Source organism: Atractosteus spatula, chromosome 8 (genome assembly GCF_055471065.1).
Source record: "Atractosteus spatula isolate fAtrSpa1 chromosome 8, fAtrSpa1.hap1, whole genome shotgun sequence".
Taxonomy (NCBI): domain Eukaryota; kingdom Metazoa; phylum Chordata; class Actinopteri; order Semionotiformes; family Lepisosteidae; genus Atractosteus; species Atractosteus spatula.
In genome coordinates, this window is record NC_142713.1 from 28,370 (window position 1) to 52,302 (window position 23,933).

The 23,933-nt window shown below is 51.0% G+C and overlaps 1 protein-coding gene across 1 annotated transcript in view; it reads right to left on the reverse strand.

The window, feature by feature from the left end:
* Positions 1 to 20,228, reverse strand: part of trpm4a (transient receptor potential cation channel, subfamily M, member 4a) — a 33,088-nt gene extending 12,860 nt beyond the window's left edge. The window contains exons 1-14 of the mRNA XM_088922967.1: positions 20,049 to 20,228; positions 12,385 to 12,446; positions 11,284 to 11,461; positions 9,438 to 9,618; positions 8,072 to 8,238; positions 6,713 to 6,890; positions 6,253 to 6,317; positions 3,485 to 3,679; positions 3,096 to 3,198; positions 2,603 to 2,721; positions 2,083 to 2,472; positions 1,474 to 1,602; positions 398 to 527; positions 137 to 282 (exon numbers count right to left, since the gene is read on the reverse strand). Of these exons, the coding sequence (XP_088779093.1) occupies positions 137 to 282; positions 398 to 527; positions 1,474 to 1,602; positions 2,083 to 2,472; positions 2,603 to 2,721; positions 3,096 to 3,198; positions 3,485 to 3,679; positions 6,253 to 6,317; positions 6,713 to 6,890; positions 8,072 to 8,238; positions 9,438 to 9,618; positions 11,284 to 11,461; positions 12,385 to 12,446; positions 20,049 to 20,126 (2,121 nt within the window). The 5' untranslated portion in view covers positions 20,127 to 20,228. The remainder of the gene's footprint in view (positions 1 to 136; positions 283 to 397; positions 528 to 1,473; positions 1,603 to 2,082; positions 2,473 to 2,602; positions 2,722 to 3,095; positions 3,199 to 3,484; positions 3,680 to 6,252; positions 6,318 to 6,712; positions 6,891 to 8,071; positions 8,239 to 9,437; positions 9,619 to 11,283; positions 11,462 to 12,384; positions 12,447 to 20,048) is intronic.
* Between the last annotated feature and the right edge of the window lie 3,705 nt (positions 20,229 to 23,933).

The window sequence follows — 23,933 nt, forward strand, 5'->3', positions numbered from 1 at the left end:
AAAGGCTTGTTTTGTTTTTGTTCAGGGTAATGGGTGTGGAGGTCGTGCCGAGTGATACCGTTCAGTCAGGGCAGCAGGACGGCCCGTGACACCCCCACAGGAGAGCTGACTCGGGAGGCAGTGGGGAGGAGGGTACCTGCACTCCATCATGGCTGAAAAAGAGCCGGGCATCAGCAACCGTGGCCAACTGAAGACACGTGGCTTTTCCCCAGAACGGAGACCTGCGGATCAGCAGGAGGAAGCAGCGCATCTCGTCGTTCTTATAGCACTCGCTGAACACATCTGGACAGATAGAGAGGGGTGATGTACAGGCTGAGCACACCTGGAGGTATATGGGCTAACACAGACACTGACACAGTCTCTCTGGGTCCCCAGGCACACCCACGCCAACACTCACCATGAGCCAGATTCTCAAAGCGGTTTGCCAGATCCTTCATACTCAGCTTGCTCTCGGTGTCATACTGTAAGCGAGAGAGCTCCCGCAAAATCTTGCTGGCCGCCAGAGCAGACGTCACCGAGTCGCCCGCCTCAGAGGGAGACAAGCGCGAGTTAATACCGACGGCGATGGACAGAACGAACAATACAGTCCGTCACACTGAGCACGTCAAAGACTGCCAGGAACACAAGAACAAAGAGGCTGTGAGCAAGACAATAATTCCCAGGAGAGAATAAGGAGCAGCACAACGGACAAGCTGCAGCAGAGGAACGTTATCCGAGTGGAACATCCAAAGATTCTTGAGCCGAGAGCGAGGAAATCCCCACTCCCAGGACAGCCAACGGGGAACACCATTTGAACCCCAGCTGTGTTTAACCTTTAACCTCAGCTTCAGACAGACACAGAAACTCCCTGGACGGCTGAGCCTCTAAGCACCACCTTCTAGTGGTCAGAGTCCCTGACAAGCGGCCAGAGGGAGCTGATGTGTCACAGGGACCTTATCCAGAGGATCGAACTGAGCGTGGAAATGTGGAGAAATATTAGCACAAAGGAGAGGCAACAGCACAGACCAACCCTTGCTCCGGTAACGGGGTGTGGTGAAATCTGCTGATAATGAGATTAATTACTTCTTATCATTATAAAGAGCGGCGTTGGCAATGCTGTAATTGAGCTGTCCTGCCAATAAACCGTGGAGAATTGAGATAACAGTAGAGAGGGCACTCTATTCCAGCAAGGTCAGATAAAATGCACATTGTTAACAACAACTATTAGTAAAAAAAATAACTAGTCACTGCGTGTATCAGCAATGGAGCCTCTTAAAGAGAGGGTTATCCAGTTCAAATGTAGGTGAAATCCAATGTTCACTTTTTGGGATTTTATCAATCTGCATCATTAAAATTTGAACCCGCTGCTTAATGTTAACCAGTGTCAGATCAGGATCTTTGATTCTGGTTTCAATTAACCTACAGACTGATTTAGTCTAGAGCCGAAGCACCGAGTGTGGGATCCTGCACACATCAGTACCGGGGGCTTCTCACCATCTCCCAGAAGAAGGTGGCCATCTTGCTGCGGTCCTGCAGCACCGCCCAGATAAACAGGTCGATCCAGGGGGTGGCGCAGCGCTCCTGGCGGTAGGAACAGTCACCCAACAGGAGCTTGTTCATGCGCTGCGGAGAGAGAGGCCCCAGAGGGAGAAACCGCCATGAGCTCTCACACAGTCCTGCTCCCTTTCCTTCCTTCACACAGCTTCGTTTGGGTAATTAAAGGGCTTTAACTAAAGACACCCAGGTGCCCCTCCACCTCCCCCCTGCCCTCTGGACAGGCAGTGTGTGAGTTTATGTACGAGTCTGAATGTAAATGTGCCTGTGAGTCTATGTACGCATGTGTGTGTCAGTACGTGTGTGAGCACAGGAGTGTGAGTGAGCTTCTGCCTCCGGTTGCTCAGGGTTTTGGTTTTGTTAATTGCACTGTTCTGAAACTTTCCTGGAAGAGTTTGCTCCTGACAGCGTAGCTTGATTAGAGCCCCCCGCTCCAACTGTGACGCCCCTCCGCCTCACCCCCGCCCCTCTGGACAGGAACCGACACGGAGGTGGAGCACGAGCTCACCCCCGCGACGAAGGGAACACAGCGTCATGCCCTGGCCGTACCTTCAGGGACTTGCGGTTGCCAGAGTTCCTGCTAAGCCCCAGGCATGAGCTGTAGAAGGGCTCGCAGGCGTCCCCCAGGAGGTCACGCAGCACACGGGACACCTCGAACAGCGTGAGCTCCCTGGCGTGGTCGGCCGTGGGCTCGGCAGAGGAGGGGCTGGAGGCGGCAGGTGTGTCCAGGCTGTGCAGGGAGCTGCTCCGGCGCTCGTGCAGCCGGCGGTCCAGCAGCTGGTGGGCCAGGCAGTTGACAGGCAGAGCGCAGTACAGCTTCTCCAGCCGGCCGTAGGTCAGGTAGTCCAGGATATTGAGGCCGTTCTCCGTGAAGAGGCGGACGAACTCCGGCTTGTTGTTCACGAGCGCGTCGGTCATGGAGTCCTCCAGGTCTGCGTACTGAGGGGGGAGGGGGGGGACAGTGTCAGTGTCAGTGTCCTGTGTCTAGGCTGTTCTGTTCAACATTCACACTAGTATCAATTTCACAGTATCAGCAGAAAAACAGCCTCCTCCCTCCCCCCTTTCTCACCTTCCAGACCACGTCCCCATTGAAGAGCTCGCTCTTGGCGATGTCCACTCTGTTCCAGGCCACCGCCAGCTTGAGCTCCTCGATGTACTCGCTGGAGTCACTGGACTGGCGCTTGCAGGCTGAGAGAGCAGGGACGGGGGGACCCCAGTCAGAGAACGAAGGGACGGGGGGACCCCATTCAGAGACCACAGGGATGGGGGGACCCCAGTCAGAGACAGGAAAGGACAGGGGGTGCAGAAGCGACCCAGTATAGATGTGTACAGTGTGTGACAACGTGTCTGAGTTTATGTCTGTGTGCCTGTGAGGGAAGGGCACCGGTGGCCACCAGCAGTAGCACCGCGGTCAGTACAGGAGTGTGAGTGAGCTTCTGTCTCGGGTTGCTCCGGATTTGGGTTTTTGTTAATTGCACTGTTCTGAAACTTTCCTGGAAGAATTTGCTCGTGACGGTGCAGCTTGATTAGAGCCCCCCGCCACCTCCGTGCCGCAATCTCACCCCTGACCAGGGCCTTCAGGATGACGGTGTCGAAGTCCTCCGAGCCGTCCTGCTCCGCGTCGTAGACGTTCAGCAGCTCTCTGCTCTGCATGATTCGGATGACCTGTCCGGGAACAAGGAGGTGTGACTGCACATGGCACTGTGGTCTTCCAGAATAACAAGGTTCATTCATTTCAACCTTGAGTAACTAAGTAAATACCTGACCATGCACAGGGGGAATATTGAGGGAACAGTGACTGGAGACTAAGTTCTGCATCAATATAGGCTGAGTACTGGGGTATGTACTGAACGAATATTGGCAGATTACAAGATTAGTACAGGTTGACTACTGGGTTTAAACTGCTTGAATACTGGTGAAAATATTTGGGTGGACTTGATCTCTCCCTCACCCTCTCGGTGAGCAGCGACAGTTTCTCAGTGCTGTGAGGAAAGTGTTTCTTCAGCAGCTCCTGCAGAAACTCGGCCAGCTCGTCCTGCTCGATGGATGAGAACTCCTGCAGCACCTCACACAGGAAGTCGGCCATGCCCCCCGTCCCTGCCAGCACCAGCCAGGGCGTCGAGTCCTGCAGGGAGCGATCCACCCTCTGGGGAGCAGGAGAGCGGAGGTGAGGGGGAGAAGAGTGTATGGCAGTAGAGTGAACCGAGAGAAAGACCTGTGTATCAGTTTCCTTTGCGGTGCTATTACAAACAAGGCAGTTTAAACAGCAACAGGCAACCGTTTGGCGTCAGGGAATTGAATGGCCTCTGGGGAAAACAATCTGTGAAACAGGAGCAGCACTGATATGACTCCTACCTTAACTCTGTCAACAAAAGAGGAGACAATCCGTAGGCTTCTCTTTCTTTGTGCTTTTGGTTGTAAAACGAACGGTGTAACTGCTGAACTATCTGTTTTGTAATTAGATAGTGGCTGCAGCTGTTCTTGTGGTTTATGAAAAATGGAAATACTGTTCCAATACCATACTGGAAGGACAAAGGACCCCGAACCACAGGGACAGCGAGTCTCTCACTGGGAGAGATGAACCCCGAACCACAGGGACAGCGAGTCTCTCACTGGTAGAGATGAACCCCGAACTGCAGGGACAGCGAGTCTCTCACTGGGAGAGATGAACCCCAAACCACAGGGACAGCGAGTCTCTCACTGGGAGAGATGAACCCCGAACCACAGGGACAGTGAGTCTCTCACTGGGAGAAATGAACCCCGAACTGCATGGACAGCGAGTCTCTCACTGGGAGAGATGAACCCCAAACCACAGGGACAGCGAGTCTCTCACTGGGAGACGTGAACCCCGAACCGCAGGGACAGCGAGTCTCTCACTGGGAGACGTGAACCCCGAACCGCAGGGACAGCGAGTCTCTCACTGGCAGAGATGAACCCCGAACCACAGGGACAGCGAGTCTCTCACCGGGAGAGGTGAACCCCAAACCGCAGGGACAGCGAGTCTCTCACCGGGAAAGGTGAACCCCGAACCGTCCTTCACTGGAAGACCCTCAAAAGGAAGATCAATAATGTACTGAGCCCAAACCGTGGGCTCCTTCAAGAAATTTTAGAATTTTAGATTCACAATGACCAGTGGCCAGCAGCCATATCACCCTGCAGCTCTCAACTGGCAGCCCACTGAAGCTCAGCAGGGTTGAGCCTGGTCAATACCTGGAGGGGAGACTCCTGGGAAGCTATGGTTGCTGCTGGAAGAGGTGTTAGTGGGGTCCTAATGCCCCAGTATAGTGACGGGGAGACTAGACTGTAGTGGGAGCCGTCTTTCGGAGACGTTAAACCGAGGTCCTGACTCTCTGTGGTCATTAAAGATCCCCGGGCATTTCCCAATAAGAGTAGGGAGTTATCCCGGTGTCTGGGCCAAATTTCCCTCCTCAGCCTTTACTGTGGCCTCCAGACTGTCCCCATGTATGACTGGCTTGCCCTGCGATGGACTGGCGTACCCAGGGTGTACCCCGCCTTGCGCTTGTTGCATGCCAGGTAGGCTCCAGCTTCCCGCAACACCGTACGGTATAAAGGGTTTGGCAAATGACATGACGTGACAATGACCAGTCACATGAGCCTCCGCTGGTTTGTAACCTTTCATGTACGCTGTAGCCCAGCACACACGTCACAGAAGCTGCCAGGCTGTGGGTCAGCACTTGCGCGGACACAGTGGTGGTTTTGCATATGTGAACAAGCAACAGTGCCTACAGAGGACGCACAGGGGTCATACAGACATGCTGAAGAGCAGCATTAACATCTCGCTGTCCCCAGGACACTCCTGATCACTGCTTGGCTACAGACCTGCTGCTCCTAAGCGGCCTCAGCGTCCTTGGATACTGCAATGTGCTGGGTAAACAGTGTGTGCAAGCTGCAGGGAGGGGGGCACTGCGTTTGAGCAGGAAGGTTGCCAGTCTTCTTGGAGCACAGAACTACTGCAAAGTCAGGGGACTTTTGAACTGGAAAGGTAGAAGGGCTACCTATCGAAACGCCACAGCAGGGGCAGTGAAATCTAAAAACCACAGAAACACGTCATAACATGCCTACATCTCAGCCGGAAGTAGAGGGAGCAGAATCTAGACTGCATGGCTGCTCCACGGGCATGTTATCGCAAGGGCAGAGGAGTACCATTCGAGAAGAGCTCATCTCGCAGATCTGGAATGGTTTTTGATGTTACAGTGGGTTTGGGTTGGTACCAGAAGACTCCTTGCGAGCAATTAAATATATGAGGCACAAGGTACATATATCTAAAACAAAGCAAGCAAAGAAAGCAGTGGTCCTAAATGGTTAAGTTCAGAAAATAATCCAGAAAACAAAACTGTGGGCATACAGTGCTTTAAGCAAAACTCAAATTGATAGCAGGAGACACTTCTTTACACAAAGGGTGGCGGAGGTGTGAAACAAGCTACCCAGCAAAATTTTCCAGCCAATAGTTTCCTTCAAGAAACAGCTGATGAGATCCTGGGATTAATAAGATACTAACTACCTAACGTGGCTTCCTGTCCTTTGCAATTTGTGCATCAGTGGACTTTTTTATTCAGTTAGTGTTGGTGTCACTGACTCTGAGTCAGTGTCTCAGTGAGGCAGTCAGTGTTGTTGTCAGTGAATCTCTCAGCGTTGGGCTCAGGGACTCGGTCAGCGTTGGATTCAGTACAGTCAGATCACCCCACTCCAAGCTCTCACCTCCAGCATTGCCTCCTCTCCAGCCACCAGCATGCACAGCACTGGTATCTCAATATTGCCGCTGCCTGAGAGAGAGACACAGGACACACTGAGAGAGACTCAGAGAGACTGGGGGACACAGAGAGAGACTCAGAGACACAGGACTCAGGGAGACTGAGGGACACAGAGTGAGACACAGTGAGAGACACAGGACATACTGAGAGATTCAGAGAGACTGGGACACAGAGTAAGACACAGCAAGAGACACAGGACACGCTGTAAGACTCAGAGACACAGGACTCAGAGAGACTGGGGGGACACAGCGTGAGACACAGCGAGAGACACAGGACACACTGAGAGAGACGTAGTGAGAGACTCAGAGAGACTGGGACACACAGAGATTGCCAGAGAAACAAACTCAGAGGTGATGAGAGGACACCCTCAGTGAGCTCGGTGCTGTGGGGTGTTAGTCCAGACTCACCCCAGATGCCCGTCCTCTGGTGGGAGATGTAGTTCTCCAGGCGTGCTCTGAAGCCAGTCTCCCCACCACTGCGTCCCACAGACCCATCGTCCACAAGGAGGAAGGCCTGGTAGTTATTGTCCAGACAGAAGGTGTCGCAAGACGTGTTCTGGACATAGTATCTCGCAGGAAAGGAGCCCTGGCAGAGAGAGAACTTAAGATGCACACACAAACTGCAGGGGCACTACAGCACAGCACAGAGTGGGAGGAGGACAAGGAAGGTAAGTGAAAGAGGGCAGACAGATGCAGTGCTGTGGTCAAGAACGTCAAAACAAGCTAAAATTATTCATGGGAGACTACAGAAGCCAGCGTTAACGTCACTGTTCTTCCTGAGAGATTCCTGTTCTAGGTTCTGGAGTAGTGAATGAGTAGAGGCTGGGGACAGGCGTGGTGACAGAGGAGGGACTTGAGGCAGGAGTAATGAATGAGTAGGGGCTGGGGGCAGAGGTAATGAATGAGTAGGTGCTCAGGGGCGGGAGTAGTGAATGTGTAGGGGCTCAGGGGCGGGAGTAGTGAATGTGTAGGGGCTCAGGGGCGGGAGTAGTGAATGTGTAGGGGCTCAGGGGTGGGAGTAGTGAATGAGTAGGGGCTCAGGGGTGGGAGCAGTGAATGTGTAGGCACTCAGGGGCGGGAGTAGTGAATGTGTAGGGGCTCAGGGGCGGGAGTAGTGAATGAGTAGGGACTCAGGGGCGGGAGTAGTGAATGAGTAGGGGCTCAGGGGCAGGAGCAGTGAATGTGTAGGCACTCAGGGGCGGGAGTAGTGAATGTGTAGGCACTCAGGGGCGGGAGTAGTGAATGTGTAGGGGCTCAGGGGCGGGAGTAGTGAATGAGTAGGGGCTCAGGGGCGGGAGCAGTGAATGTGTAGGCACTCAGGGGCGGGAGTAGTGAATGTGTAGGCACTCAGGGGCGGGAGTAGTGAATGTGTAGGGGCTCAGGGGCGGGAGTAGTGAATGAGTAGGGGCTCAGGGGCGGCAGTAGTGAATGTGTAGGGGCTCAGGGGCGGGAGTAGTGAATGTGTAGGAACTCAGGGGCGGGAGCAGTGAATGTGTAGGGGCTCAGGGGCGGGAGTAGTGAATGAGTAGGGGCTCAGGGGCGGGAGCAGTGAATGTGTAGGCACTCAGGGGCGGGAGTAGTGAATGTGTAGGCACTCAGGGGTGGGAGTAGTGAATGAGTAGGGGCTCAGGGGCGGGAGTAGTGAATGAGTAGGGGCTCAGGGGCGGGAGCAGTGAATGAGTAGGCACTGAGGGGCAGGAGCAGTGAATGAGTAGGCACTCAGGGGCAGGAGCAGTGACGGAGGAGGTTGTCAGACAGTGGACACACCTGCGGGTTGACCAGCTGCTCTCTGTTGTGGACGATGCCCCAGGATGCAATGCCCACTGCAATGACCTTGGTGTTGGACTGCGTACTGGCAGTGGCGTGATCTCGTACTGCCTCACCCACGTAGCGCCCAATCCCCTCGCAGAGACCACCAGTCAGGATCCAGGCCCCTGTGGAAGAAAAAGCTCATTATTCCAAGATGTCACTGATGGTGTTCTGTACACAGCTCAACCTGTGGGACTCGTGAGGCTCACCTTCTCCTCCTGCACCTCATTAAATCACTCCCCCCTTTCTCCTGTCATCTCTGCTTCTGTCCAACACTTTCCTCACTCTCTCCTCCCACTGTTCCCAATCATCCTCTTCCCTGCTCCTCCCAGTGTTCCCAGTCATCCTCTCCCCTCCTCCTCCCAGTCTTCCCAGTCATCCTCTCCCCTCCTCCTCCCAGTCTCCCTCTCCTCTCCCCTCCTCCTCCCAGTCTCCCCAGTCTCCGTCTCCTCTCCCCTCCACCTCCCAGTCTCCCCAGTCTCCGTCTCCTCTCCCCTCCACCTCCCAGTCTCCCTCTCCTCTCCCCTCCTCCTCCCAGTCTCCCTCTCCTCTCCCCTCCTCCTCCCAGTCTCCCCAGTCTCCCTCTCCTCTCCCCTCCCCCTCCCAGTCTCCCTCTCCTCTCCCCTCCCCCTCCCAGTCTCCCTCTCCCCTCCTCCTCCCAGTCTCCCCAGTCTCCCTCTCCTCTCCCCTCCTCCTCCCAGTCTCCCCAGTCTCCCTCTCCTCTCCCCTCCTCCTCCCAGTCTCCCCAGTCTCCATCTCCTCTCCCCTCCACCTCCCAGTCTCCCTCTCCTCTCCCCTCCTCCTCCCAGTCTCCCCAGTCTCCCTCTCCTCTCCCCTCCTCCTCCCAGTCTCCCTCTCCTCTCCCCTCCCCCTCCCAGTCTCCCTCTCCTCTCCCCTCCTCCTCCCAGTCTCCCTCTCCTCTCCCCTCCCCCTCCCAGTCTCCCTCTCCCCTCCTCCTCCCAGTCTCCCCAGTCTCCCTCTCCTCTCCCCTCCTCCTCCCAGTCTCCCCAGTCTCCGTCTCCTCTCCCCTCCACCTCCCAGTCTCCGTCTCCTCTCCCCTCCTCCTCCCAGTCTCCCTCTCCTCTCCCCTCCTCCTCCCAGTCTCCCCAGTCTCCCTCTCCTCTCCCCTCCCCCTCCCAGTCTCCCTCTCCTCTCCCCTCCTCCTCCCAGTCTCCCTCTCCTCTCCCCTCCCCCTCCCAGTCTCCCTCTCCCCTCCCAGTCTCCCCAGTCTCCCTCTCCTCTCCCCTCCTCCTCCCAGTCTCCCCAGTCTCCGTCTCCTCTCCCCTCCATCTCCCAGTTTCCCTCTCCCCTCCCAGTGGCTCACCAGTGCCCTGGGCCGCCTTGACCAGCCCCTGCCTCAGCACCTCTCTCACCCAGGACTTCATCTTCAGCTTGCCTCCCCCTCCGCACACGGACACCACCAGGTTGGGAACCGGGATGGCCCAGTGCGAGGTCATGAGCCTGTACACAGTCTGAGGGTCGGTGTCACAGGACAGCCGCAGGAACTGCAACAGACAGGCTGGACCTCAGAACCGCCTCGCTGACCGCCCGGCGCTTGTCCTGCCGTGTCCAGAGTCCGGCACGCTGCCCTGAGAGTAACTCCCTTCTGGACACGTGCAGAAAACTCACAGCAGACGTCCCTGGTCCCCCTGGACTCCGAGTTCGCATACGTGTGCAGTCACTCTCTTCAGAGGACCAAACGCCCGATGGCACCTCAGTAGATGAGTTTTGAATTACTTAGATAATTCAATACTAGTCATTGAAATTGTGCTGAAAACATGAATGTGATAAAAGTTATGAATGACATTTATTCCATTAAGCTAATGTAGCGGCAATGCTGGTTAATAAGACAGAATTAAGTGTTGCTGTGCTTTGCTAAATGAGGCCCCATCTCTCTCTTTCTAATCTCTGTGGTTCAGCCACAGAGAAGCTATTCATGCAGTCTGATTTAAGGCGTTTTCTTTCTGATCAACAGCAGCCTACAGTTGGACCCTCGTCGACAATCTGGATAGTTTTATTCAGAAGCAGCGCTGGACCGGGAAGGAACAAGTCTTCTCGTCTAAAGAGTGACTTGCGAGGACCCGCGGTCACCCTCTGTGCATAGAGACTTTCTACTAGTCATCCGGACTACTAGTAGACCCCTGGGAGAAACGACTGCACTGCGCGCCACAGTTAGATTCCTCCATCCGACTCCAAGCTGCTGCTCGACTGGGTCGCCGGGAGCCAGAGACCGCCAGGACGACACCTACTAGACGACCGCTGGGACAGAGTTGCAACAGAGCCGACAGCTGGTTTTGGTGTTCGTGCCAGGAAATCCAAACCCATACACAGCGGATAATTAAACCCCATGTTCTACATTGCGTCTCGAGAATTTGTTACCTCAACACAAGTTGTCATCAATTTAATTCATGAGTAATGCATTTAGTTTCGAGTTTAGTGTAACAGTGGTTAATGAGACTGATCAACAATATGGTATAGCCGAATGGTATACTACAGTATATTCTCTGTTGTGTATCTCTTTGTGTTTGAATCTCTTCGTGATTATATACCTTGCATTTCTGACATCCCTCACAGTAAGATCTGCCACCTGTATCCAGGCAGACTGATATATATGCATTTGGTGCACAATTAATGTTCAATAAAATGATCTCGTGTATTGAATCTGTGTCTGCATTGCTGGTTGTTCTGAAGATTGATTGTCTAATAGCCATAACGAGTCACCTTATGATTACTGCTACAATTAATAGTTGTCCCAGTAAATTCACAAAACTCCTACAGTAATAATACTTTAATCAGAAGCTCTGAAGAATCTGACCTATTTTGTATCTATTGTAATTATACAAATAAATGACAACTATAAAGGAGCCACGATTCTCTCAGTTGTCAGCATGACCATTCGTAGGTGATTTCACGCACACACAGATCTCAGCACACACACAAACCCACAGGCAGCGTTCACGTGCTTGTCTAGTTGACACCCATTCACAGAAAAAAGATGAGAAGCCTTCAACAGTGCCGGGATCATTCGTCACAGAGCGACGCTTCCCAGTAATGACCGACAGCAGAACCAGGACTGGGGACCCCTGACTCCCATCTCCCCCTCTGTCGATGGATTCTGGGAACCAAGCAGACGATTCTCCTTCTAGACCAGCTCTGTGGCAGGGACTTACATGGCTCAGCCTCTTACTCTTCCCGGCGAACTCCACGTCTCCGAACGCGTCCGTGGGGAGCTCCGTGGTGTGCTGGGCGGAGTCCCACTTGCTGACGATGGCAGCGCCAAAGTGGTCCTCCATCGCCACCGACGCGTGACTCTGCCTGGTGCCTCCACACTGACAGAGGGCACCATTGCTGACAGGGGCAGAGAGAAGTGCATGAATGTAAACAGCTGACAGAATACTGTAGTAAATGAGTAACAGTATGGGGTTAATACACACACACTGGACACTCCAGTACATTAACACTGCACTGAGAGAGAGAGGGGTTCATACAGACACACTGACTGGACACTCCAGTACATTAACACTGCACTGAGAGAGAGGGGTTAATACAGACACACTGACTGGACACTCCAGTACATGAACACTGCACTGAGAGAGAGAGGGGTTAATACAGACACACTGACTGGACACTCCAGTACATGAACACTGCACTGAGAGAGAGAGGGGTTCATGCAGACACACTGACTGGACACTCCAGTACATTAACACTGCACTGTGAGAGAGAGGGGTTCATACAGACACACTGACTGGACACTCCAGTACATTTACACTGCACTGAGAGAGAGAGGGGTTAACACAGACACACTGACTGGACACTCCAGTACATTAACACTGCACTGAGAGAGAGAGGGGTTAATACAGACACACTGACTGGACACTCCAGTACATTAACACTGCACTGAGAGAGAGAGGGGTTAACACAGACACACTGACTGGACACTCCAGTACATTAACACTGCACTGAGAGAGAAAGAGGGGTTAATACAGACACACTGACTCATTCTTGCTGGGTTACCAGCTAGGCCTACACCCTGGACAGGATGACTGTCCATCACAAGGTGCACAGGGATAATTTAAAGAGACCAGCCTGTCTGTGGTAGGAAACCAGATCATTCAGCCAAGACCTACACAGACCTGGGGAAAAAGTGCAAAAGCCATACAGAGAGCAGCCCAGTCCGCAACCCACAAACTGAGAAGCCACAGTGTCTGGTTTTCCTTTGAAACCAAACTACAATAAATATTGGTTCAGAAAAGTCTTCCCAATTCTCTAACCTGGAAGTGTCCTCTATAAAGTTTGCGCAAGCTCTCTTCTGAAATATCTTCGGAATCCAGTTCTGCAACAACACAAGAAAAAAATGGACATTTCTGAGGTTCACACCAAGAGGAGCAACAGTGTGGCCAAAAGGCTTTTCTACTGCATGTCCTGGTTTTCTCACACCCTGTACCGCCGATCACATCCTCTCTGTCACCTCTCTCTCTGGGCAGCGCTGAGCTACTGCAGTGAGGTCAGGGGACAGAGTGGACAGAAGACAGAGGGAATGAAAGGCATGAAGAACAGACAGAGGAGGAGGAGAGAAGCAGGGACGGTGAAGAATGTGCTGTCAGTGAAGGGTGGAGGGCTGGACTGCTGGGATATTAACTGTAGTCAGACCCACTCCTGTCCAGGCCGTGCAGTTACTGCAGCGATTACAGAGCTTCTCACTGCCTCTGTCTCAATAAGAGGTGGGATGGAGCTCTGTCTGCTCAGGTTGTTGGAAACTCTGAAAACTCTGAAACAGGCAAGCGAAACGTTTAAGCAATCAGATTAATAAAGTGTTCGTTTTGATGGAGAATAGGAGCTTAGACAGAACAAAAAACTGAGAACACAGAGGCTGTACTGAAGACAAGGAGCGGTCTGTGGACCTGCGTTAGAGCCGGTCAAGTTAACCTGCGTGACACTGAGCACAGGAAGGCTGATAACCCTTGATGGAGCAATAATGCTCATCGTATTCTTGTGTCACAGGAGACATTTCTTCTGTTTTTTTCCTCCAAGACAAATGCTAAACCTTTTATCGGGGCTCCTGTACGTTGTATATTGTTTTCTATAATGGATCCTGATTAGAAGATGATACTGTCTCTTTGCACTTCTCACTTATCGTGTTTACTGTTGCTTTCACCTGTCTGTGCACTGAGAAAACAAGCCCAAATAAGAATTCCAGTGTGCTTCTTACAAATGGCAAATAAACTCTGAGCTTTATCTTTAACTTTCAACCCACTTAGTTCGGAGTGCTATTTACTATTTAGTATTTACTGCTATTTACAGTCTGAAGCTCAGGGTAGTAGAGAAGAAACGCCAGTCTAAGGCTCTGACCTCTGACTGCCGGGCCCAGTGAATCTGTATTGAAGTCCTGCTCATGGATTCCCACACAGGAACAAGACAGGGAGTTGATGGAATCAGTTATGTGCTACACTGTGGGTATCGTTACAAAATAATCATAGAACTAATCCCTTGAATTGTATTTCCATTGTTTAATAAAAGAAAATCTGACAACAACTGGAAGGCATGTGACCCATCTAGCTTGTTAGGTTTGGACTGTTGCCCATTTCCAGAGCAGCACATTTCATGGAGCAATCTGACAGAGGCATCCTGCTCCAGGGCACAACAGCAGCATTCTGAGTGTTAACGCAATGTTACCACCCTAATCCACTAACTCCCTTAAACTTGTTCCCAGCACTACATTTTCACTACATAGCGGCAGAAGTAACTCCACCCAGGGCGCTTTTCAAGCTTAGCTGTATGGTAGCAGTATGACCAATGCAAAGAAGAACACAGAGAATTTTATTTAGCTGAGGCAAACTTGACTTTCACTTCATATGTAATATTAACAGTATAAATAAAATTCTAAGCTAACAGTCCAGAGATCACCGGTCCAGTCTGGGTCACACTGTACCCCTACAGAACAGAGATCACTGGTCCAGTCTGGGTCACACTGTACCCCTACAGAACAGAGATCACCGGTCCAGTCTGGGTCACACTGTACCCCTACAGAACAGAGATCACTGGTCCAGTCTGGGTCACACTGTACCCCTACAGAACAGAGATCACTGGGTTCACACTGTAACCCTACAGTCCAGAGCCGCGATCATATCCTGCCCTGTGAGATTCTGAGTGATGTTTTTAAAACCAGATGTTATTCAAAATTTAAAGAGAGATTTAAAAGCTGAAATTCCTGTTACAGCCCCTGAGGCCACAATATTAGCCAGGCTCTGCTCTGCCAAATTCCTCAGCCCAATTCGCCTGCATGCACCTGTCAGGACCCTGCTCCAGATCTGCAGATGACCGCTGAGGAGGCCAGGAAGCCCAGGCTCACTGCGGCACAGGCCTGGCCGACGGGGGAAAAGGGTTGGGAGTTTATACTGAATTGGTGCCTGTTTTCCACCCGCGGTGGCTGCTGGGAAGAGCTAAAACAGCAGCGCGTGGTGGGAGGAACCGAGCTGAAACCAAAGGAAAAGATCACTCCATACACGCAAGGATGACTTCACCGAGAGGACGGCAAGTACATCACCAGCTCAGTAAGCAGGACATCAAAACTCTGACCCTGGTTTCATCCCAGCGCTGATGCTTGCTGTTCAGAATGTGTGCCTAGCAACAAGTCAGCCCTCCATCAGGCAAGCCTCAGCAGTGCAGGCAGTTTGTGTCCTGGAGCAGCTCTCTGGATCCTGATCGGTCCTTCCTGTGTTGCTCGAGCCGGTACCAGGGATGGAATGAGCCAGTGACTTTACTGCTGGGAGGTTCGTGAGAGACCGAGAACAAGTCCCAGCAGCTTGATTCCTTTCCATGTTCTGGGTTTCCTGTTGCTCCTGTGCTCCACTTCACTGGGACACCATGATAAATCAAAGTTGATATTTGCGTTCATATAAATAAGCCCACAGACTCTAAATTACTGCTGCCCTAGTCATTTGCCAAAACATTTTTTTCTTTCTTAGTCAACGTTTTCGGGATGGATCGATGGAGAGGTACAAACACGACAGACTAGGCTGTCCCAGCTCTTCACTGGGAACGCTGGACCTTTTTCCCACCCTTTCCAGGGTTTCTGGATGTCGCTGGTTTAAGCTCCAGATCCTGCTTCTAGTAAGTTATTAACATTCTCATTCTCCAACATTTGAAAAGGATCAGGTCTTGGGTTGGATGCAACTTCCTGTCAGTAAGAGACTGGATGATGATCCACACAGGTGCTCCATTTGGAATCTCTTCTTCTGCAAGGAGCCGGTGGAACAGAGGGACAGCAGCACCCATTCGCCGTTTAACTCTGAAAGTAATGGTGATATGAGCTTCTCTTCCTTACACAAGCAGAGTGAACTGGACACAGGTCACGGGAAAGACACTATTCAGCCCACTTTTGGACACCAGTGGCTCCACGACGTCCAGGCCAAATTAAACTGGTGTTGTCTATCCTACAGGGCTCCAATGATCAATCATTACAGACTTGGCAAGGGACTTATTACACAGCCAACCTGTCTCAAACTGGAGCACTTCATTTTATGATTACAGACACAAACACTTTTTTTTCTAATTCGTTTTTGTTGGCTCAGAAACCATCAGATTTCAAGTAGCTTACAATTAGTCAATTTAAAATCTCCCAGCAGCTTCAGAGGGCGAAACAGTTAAAAAACATTGTTAATTCCTCTGTCAGTTCTGAAATCCCGCAGAGCTATGCTGAAAGGACTAACTGAGAAAGTTAACCAGAACAGTGTGTTGGCAACAAGCACGTTTTACTCCAAGTGTTAAATATGTTCACATGCCCAGATTCTTTCCAGCAGGACCTGGGAAAACAGGCCACACGGGCGAGGTCATCCATCCCCAGTGACTGCAGACTGCTTACCAGAGACCGCACCTCCAGGCCAGAGCAACACACTTCTACACAGCTCTCCAACAGTCTGTTTGGACTTATTTCTGAGCAGAGGTGATTCAGGGGTCCAGAACTCTGTTTGGTACTGGCCCAGTCAGCCCAATGGACTGGTCCAGCAACAACACCGAAACACAAAGGGGTCACAGCCTGGTCATGTTGATAAAGCGGACTTTCAAGAAACCTCTGGATGAGACCCTGTGTTTAACCACCTATTAGCAACTGGCAGAGCTAGACAGGTGGATTGGCAGTTCTTAGCTTTCGGTGTGCCCCAAAAGAAGTATTCAGTCTGATTCTTTCTCCAAATTCTGACTCTGAGCTGGCTAGCACGATCAGACTGTGTTGCGTGTGTTTATCTGTGTTGATATAGGAGTGTTCCACCTGTCCTTGTACGCAGGCAGGTCCTCCTGTTCTGGCCGAAGCACGCAGCCTGCCTGAGGAATGAGGAGCTCGAGTCTCAGCTTGTCTGCGACAGCCGAGACGCGACGCAAGAGACACTGAAACACATTGCACTGCACGACATGAAAATGCGTTGCTCTGCTGCCGACTTCTCAATTCACCCCAAAGTTCAAAATAATATTATTTTTATTATTATAATTCCTTAAAGCTAGATAGCGCTTTTCTGGACACTCCACTCAAAGCTCTTTACAGGTCATGGGGATCCCCTCCACCCCCACCTGGATGATGCTCCAGTCCTCTCACACACCAGCTCTCAGTGGGAGGAGAGCAGAGGGATGGAGCCAGTTCAGAGAGGGGGGTTATTAGGAGGCCATGATGGGTAAAGGCCAGGGGGGAGATTGGCCAGGACACTGGGGTGACACCCCTACTCTTCTCGAGAGACACCCTGGGATTGTTAATGACCACTGAGAGTCAGGACCTCGGTTTAACGTCTCATCCAAAGGACAGCGCCTGTTTACAGTATAGTGTCCCCGTCAGTATACTGGGGCATTAGGACCCACTCAGACCGCAGGGTGAGCGCCCCCTGCTGGCCCCTCTAACACCTCTTCCAGCAGCAACCTTAGCTCTCCCAGGAGTCTCCCATCCAGGTACTGACCAGGTTCACACCTATTGAGATCCAGTGGGTTGCCAGTTGTGAGTTGCAGGGTGATATGGCTGCTGGCAGAAAATGACACAAAATTTGTCAGTCAATTACTGCGTGTTCACTAAACGAGCTCACCTGCAGCTCCGCAGTGGAAGCTGATCCCTGCCCTCAAGCAGTCTGGCAGCAAGGGAGTGCCAGTGCAAACAGAGCAGGAGACGCACAGTGCAGTGGGAACAGGACCTCCTCGGCCATGCCCACTGCAGGTTCAAACCCAGGGACACAAGGGATCTCATTTTAGGGTGCAGAGTAGCTTCATGCCTCATGAGGCACTTGAACCAACAACCTGTTATAAATAGTTCCCTAACCTCAACTTAGCACTCCTAGCACCCTGCTGCTTAAGATAAAAAAGTGTGATCTAGATAGAAAAGTGTGTTTAATTGAGTATTGAAACCCATCACAGACTCAGAGTCACAGAACGCATTTGGGCTCCACATGAAAAAAAAGACGACAGTGTCACACGATGCAGCAATCTGGTCCTGGGTGCAGGCAGAAAGACAGTACCAGACGAGTGCAGAGTACAACTGGGCAGACAGCTCAGCTCCAGCTGCCTGTACTGCCAGCAGTGCAGATGCTTGGGCTATTCCCACTGTCTCACCATATACAGGGCAGGGAAATCATGGTAAGATCTCAGTAAAGCACAGTACAATCATGATAACAGCAAGGTAAAGACAATGTTTTACTAAACATTATGGTAGGTACAGAGTAAAATGTAGTAAGTTAAAGATTTGGGGCGGTTTGGTGGCTCTGTGGCTCAGGATCTGTGGCTGGAAGGTTGCCGGTTCGAATCCCACGGCCGGCAGAGGAATCCTACTCTGTTGGGCCCCTGAGCAAGGCCCTTAACCCCAGATGCTCCAGGGGTGCCGTATAAATGTCTGACCTAGCGCTCTGACCCCCAGCTTCTCTCCCTGTCTGTGTGTCTCATGGAGAGCAAGCTGGGGTCTGCGAAAAGACAGATTCCTAATGCAAGAAATTGTATAGGGCTGATAAAGTGATCTTATCTTATTTCACTCACAGTAAAGTCCATGAAACCCAACAAAATGATGGAGAATGCAGTCAGACGGTCATTACTGTCAGTTTAGCATGGTGTATGGATGTAGTGCAGACGTTCCTTCTGTCGGACGTACAGAGTTTGAGGCCGTCCTGAAAGTTCAGTATAGCACTGTTTTAGTAGCACGTTACTCTATCCATGTTACTGTACCATACTTTCAACACGGACCATTGGGCTGCTTTCAATACAGTGAACCACTCGGTCTTTACTGAACTTCAGTCCAGTCTTAAAGGTTGGGTGAGCCTGTTAGTAAAAGTATTAAACTGGTTTTGATTCCACCGACTGCTGTGATATACGAATATACTGTTTAGACTAATTAACTATGGCATATAGTTTGTAAATATGCAAACCTTCACTGCCGTAAATTTAATTCATTGATTAATCTCTAAAACTGTTAAAATTACAACATCAGTCTTACTGGATGTCCCAAACTTCTCTACAGCCACACTTCTAACTGGAAAGCAGTCTCGATTGTGGGTTCTCTTTAACAATTTTATAAAAACTTTATAATAATAATAATAGTTTGGATAGCTGTGACTTTGTGTTAGATCTATCAGTCAAGCCTAACTGACGACTCCAGCTACACAATTCGGCCGAGGTCGCTCATGGAACAAATACGAGCACATGTTACTACTGTGTTGGCACCCCCACACGGGCTTCCAGTGAGAGCAAACACTGGCTTTATTTTTAAAGAAGTCCAGGGAGTAGCCGGACAGCTCCAGGTGCCTTCAGCCTCAGTAAGCACTCTTGTCCAGGAGACACCATCCCTTTGTATATGTGTGGGACCGTCATCCAGATCATGTTAGACAGAGGTTTCTAACTCCTGGAGGGTCCAACTTCCACACAACCTGCCGTTACAGTTGAACTAATTACTGAGTTAATTTATAACCAGACTCTGAGGTGTTTTCAAGGTCTCTGTACCTTTACGGACGTGATGGCCTGGAGAAATTAGATGTACAAGACCTTGCGAAAAAGGTTCAGAGAAAACAGCAAGTTCAGACAGCAGGTTCGCTCTCAGAGGTTTTTAAACGATCAGATTTTCTTGTTTTCAACAGCTTATTTTGTAATTGGTTTATGTTTGAGGCAGCCTATGATCAGAGCCACGCAAGGCGCTAGATGGAAGAAGCTTGTATATGTGCTGCACAGGAACAAGTAAAGGTTTATTCCTGCTGAAAGAGAAGAAAGGAAACAGTGTTTCGGCCGTGGAGCCTTCATCTTCTTCCACGGCCGAAACGTTGTGTTTCTTTTCTTCTCTTTCAGCAGGAATAAACCTTTACTTGTTCCTGTGCAGCACATGCCTGCTGACCCAGCTCCCTACTCAAACCTGTGCCGCACTGCCCTGCAGTGACTCGGTGCTGTTCAGGCTGGCCCTCCAATGAGCTAACCACACCACTGACAGCAACAACAAGACTAGAGAAATGCATCTGACAACAAGGGGTTTATATTATAGTCTGCAGAGCCACAGGCAGCACTTTCCTGGGACTGAGACACATGCTGGGGTCATGAGACTGATCACGGCTCTGCTTACTATCCTAGTGGTCTTGGTAAAGGGGAAGGTGTATTATAATCTTTTAACTCCCCCCTTCCCCCAATTTGCCTGGTCACCCCCCAGACTGGTATGACTGGTTTGGCTCTCCCAATTATAAACAAGGGGGAAGTGTTCTTGTTTCATTCGGCGCTGAAGTAGGTCGTCTTGAAACGAAAGCGCGCAAGCCCGTTGTACAGCAACACAGCTGGTTTCTTGAAGCACGCGAACACACACACACACACACCTGTGGGCTCTACCCGAGACCCCCGCACAAGCGCGCTCCCCAGTGGGAACACCCACAGCGCCGAGACCAGCGGCACCCGCGGAAGAGCGGAAGGCTTCCCGTCTCCTGGCGTTCACCTGTGTCCTTACCTGGTTAGTGGAGCTGTTCTTCGCGCCTGCCTGCACTCCGGCTCCGGCACCGTCCTTCTCCTTGTCCGCGGTTCTCATGGCGCCCGGAGTCCGTGCGCTGCGCCTCGGCCACGGCTCTGTGCCTCAGTGCGAGCGCTTCCCGGACCTCCCTCGTTCTCACCTCCACTACGCCCGGCCCACAGAGACGCCCGGCCCGCTCGGAGGGTGTGGCGGTAGGAAGAGAGGGGGAGGTGAGAACAGAGAAGAAAAATACATCTTTGAGATTCAAACTAAGAGTGACGGTGATAGAGGCGCGCAGGGCAGGAAGAGTTGTTCACCGGGAGTCTGTCGCTCTCACAAGAGGAACTGATGACAATAAAGCAGAATTAACGGTAATACCTGACATTGTCAACTGCTTTGATGTAGTACAGCGTTATAATTACTAATAAGCTGGGTAATTAGACAGCTATGCCGACTGTCGGATGAGAAAGCGGAATAATTATTCCGACCTTCCTCTCAGCTAACCGTAACCCTTTAGTTTATATAAAGCCTCTGAAAGTGTTCTCAAAGCGCTTTAAGGTAAGAAAAATTTACACAATTACACTAAGGGTTTGGAATACAGCAGGAAAGCAAAGGGGCAGCCGACAGAACCAGATAAAAAAAGGGTTTGAGTCTGGATTTGAAAGAGCTCAGGGGGGGTGACTCTCTGATATCCTTGGGAATAGAGGTCCAGAGTTTTGGGGTGCAGCTGGAGAAGCCCTGTCACCCCGAGGATGCAGGCGGGCTTGGGGGGCAGATAGGAGACCAGAATCAGATGAGCGAAGATTTCGAGATGGGGAGTATAAAAATAGTAACATGTTCAATTAACTTAACTTACTTTTTACTAGTTTAATACACCTTTTCACTGTGTGAAAATATCGCAGAACACATGTCCAGACCATTATGACAGTAGTCTTAACTGACCAGTACATATTTAATAGATTATTTAATCTTTAGTTAATTAGTTTGTACGCTACTTTCCACCAGTACTGAAAGATGACAAATGAGCAACGGAGGACCCTAAGGAGCACCAGTCCGGGCTGCGTTTCTCGACTCCGTGCCAGACCCCCTCAGCAGTGCCTGGACAGAGAGAGCAGCCCTGTGCTTTCTGATCATTCGCTCCCAGACAGCTGGCGGGATGAAGTCTTGGTGCTGGACGCTGAGTGTCCAGGGGTCAGTCCGGCCAATGAGAAGCAGTCAGAGCGATAACTGGGCCAGGGGATGTCCTGTCACCGTGCTCCTCTGCTGTCGGACTCTTTTCCACCAAGCCTTGGCTTTCAGCAACGGAAATCCAACGTGCTGGCGCGGTCTGTGGGATACGGAGCCGTCCCATCTGGAATCTACACTGCGCACGCGGGGAGGATCCGGAGAAACTCGTCTGGGTCCACCTACAGTGTCCCGGCTTCATGTGTTGACTGGAACAGACTTTGCCGAGCAGAACGCACAGACGTGCTGAGTGTCTTTGAACGAAGATCGTCTCGATCCCAGACACATTATATCTGAGCATAAATCAGAATTTTGACAATCCATTGTGCTAGGCTGTTTAATGACGCACTGCTGGAAGGTATTTTACATTTTTCTTCCATGTCTGCTTTTTGTGAATACAAATGTATTTTTAAACCACCGAAAACAAAATACAAATGTTTAAATAGAAACAATGTTCTTATCTCATCCCCCACATTCCTGTTCACACTGACACCTGGAGATCTAGTCTACTGATCACCTCCTCCACACTCCTGTTCACACTGACACCTGGAGATCTACAGTACTGATCACCTCCTCCACACTCCTGTTCACACTGACACCTGGAGATCTAGTCTACTGATCACCTCCTCCACACTCCTGTTCACACTGACACCTGGAGATCTAGTCTACTGATCACCTCCTCTACACTCCTGTTCACACTGACACCTGGAGATCTACAGTACTGATCACCTCCTCCACACTCCTGCTCGTACTGGCACTACTACAACCACATGTATTGCATTGGGTGGATTAAAAATCAATAAGAATTTCTTTATTAAGAATTTAATCATTTCTGTTCTTCTAATCTTGAGTTCATCAGCAGTCTGTGTCCCGGAACAGAGAACAGCTGGGGACAGCCATTGTATACCAGCCCTAATTAAGCTCTTCAGAGGCTCTTTTGAATGATTTTATTTCCCCTGCAGGTAGATTCAATATAAACGCACTGTGTGCACACTTCCTGCACCGCTGTACACAAGCTGTGTGCAGGCAGCAATCAGGGTGCAGCATTCCTCGCTGACACTCCCTCCTCTCTGTGTGAAAGGTTCCTTCGCTGTAGGCAGGCCCTCCCGCCCATCCTCAGGTCTGGACATGGACATGAAACACTAGACGCTGAAGAGAACCCGCCTGTCTTTCTGAGGAAGAGGGAAAGCAGCAGGAAGGGGTGTGAATAGATCTGCAGCCGCCACACCGGGAGACTCCACTGCTCTCAGAATCGACTGGTAACCCCAATGTAAAAGTCAGTGCAGCTGTGGATAAAATGACTGGCTCCCACATTCAGTTCACAGACCATAGATTAATCCCAGCAAGCAGCAGTACAGACTCCACAGGGATGGGCTGAGTTCAGGCAGGAGAACTGTCTCTTCCACAGAGACCTCTGCAGCTGCACACAGAAACACTGGCACCAGTGTGAAGTTTCTGTACATGTAAGCAGGAGGTGTCCAGTCCTGGTCCTTGAGGTCTGTGTGTTTGCAGGTCTCCACTCCTTCATGACCCAGTCAGAGCTCCAGGCAGGGTCCTGGCTCTAGGACAGGGGATTCCAGTCCTGGTCCTGCAGGTCTGCAATGACTTTGTAAAACAGCAGAGCCCTTCAGCACCAGGGCTGGACAGGTGTTCAAGAAAGGCTTATCATTTCACTCTGCACATGACTTTTATTAGCAGTATTTTACTTGTATCATTAAGTTGCTCAAGATGAGGATTGTGATAGCGCCATCCTCTTTATACTGTGCCAGTTGTTAGTTTTAGGGTCTAGATACTTGCCATCAGCAGTTCGTCCATATGAAGCCCACTGGCCTGGCAGCTGGTCAGCTGTCCCTGGACCCTGGGGTGACCCCACAAGAGAGTATTTCCCCAGGGGTGTCAGAATAATCGGACAGGAAATCAGAAAATGGTTCTGCTTTTATCAACAAGCTAATAAGGTCCTGGATGAAGGCACACCCATATTATAGTGTTCAGATGTGTCTTGCATGTTTGTTATAGGCGGACAGGCTGTTGGCCAAGAAGCCATGCTGTGTGAAATGGGTTTGGTTGCTGTCAGCTGTTGGCTAAGCCCAAACTTCACCTTGTGATCTGAGTAAATGCAACTTCAGGTGTGGAGATTTCTTAGATAAACCAACAGCTCTTTGAAGTAACTCTGGCTCTGCTCACAGACCCCAGGAGAGCCTCACTGTGGCTGCAGGATGTCCCAGAGGACACAAGAGAGTGACTTTAATTAACTGGAGAGGACAATTTCACTCAGTTTACATACAGTTTCTCCCCCTGGATTTTGGTGGATTCCAGTAATAAATTATCATTTTGTGTGCCATATCTCAAACCGTGGGAACGCTAAGAAAGGAGCTGGCCTCCGCCCTGTTTTAACTGCGGTGCAGAAATCCAGTCCTTTGTGCGCTGCAGTCCGGCTGTATAACCTGATGCCAGCGGCTTCCAGGAACTGAACAATAGCATGTTTAGATTACCAGGCTGAAACACAAGGCGCATTTCCTGCTCGCTGCGGTCTGGCCTGCAGCCCGAGGACAGAAGAGCTGCTCGGGTGTGAACGGTGTCTGTCAGGCCGTGCTGAGCTGGGAGAACAGGCAGCGCTCTGTGTAACCTGACCCGCGCTCTCCCACAGCGTGTGCGTGTCAC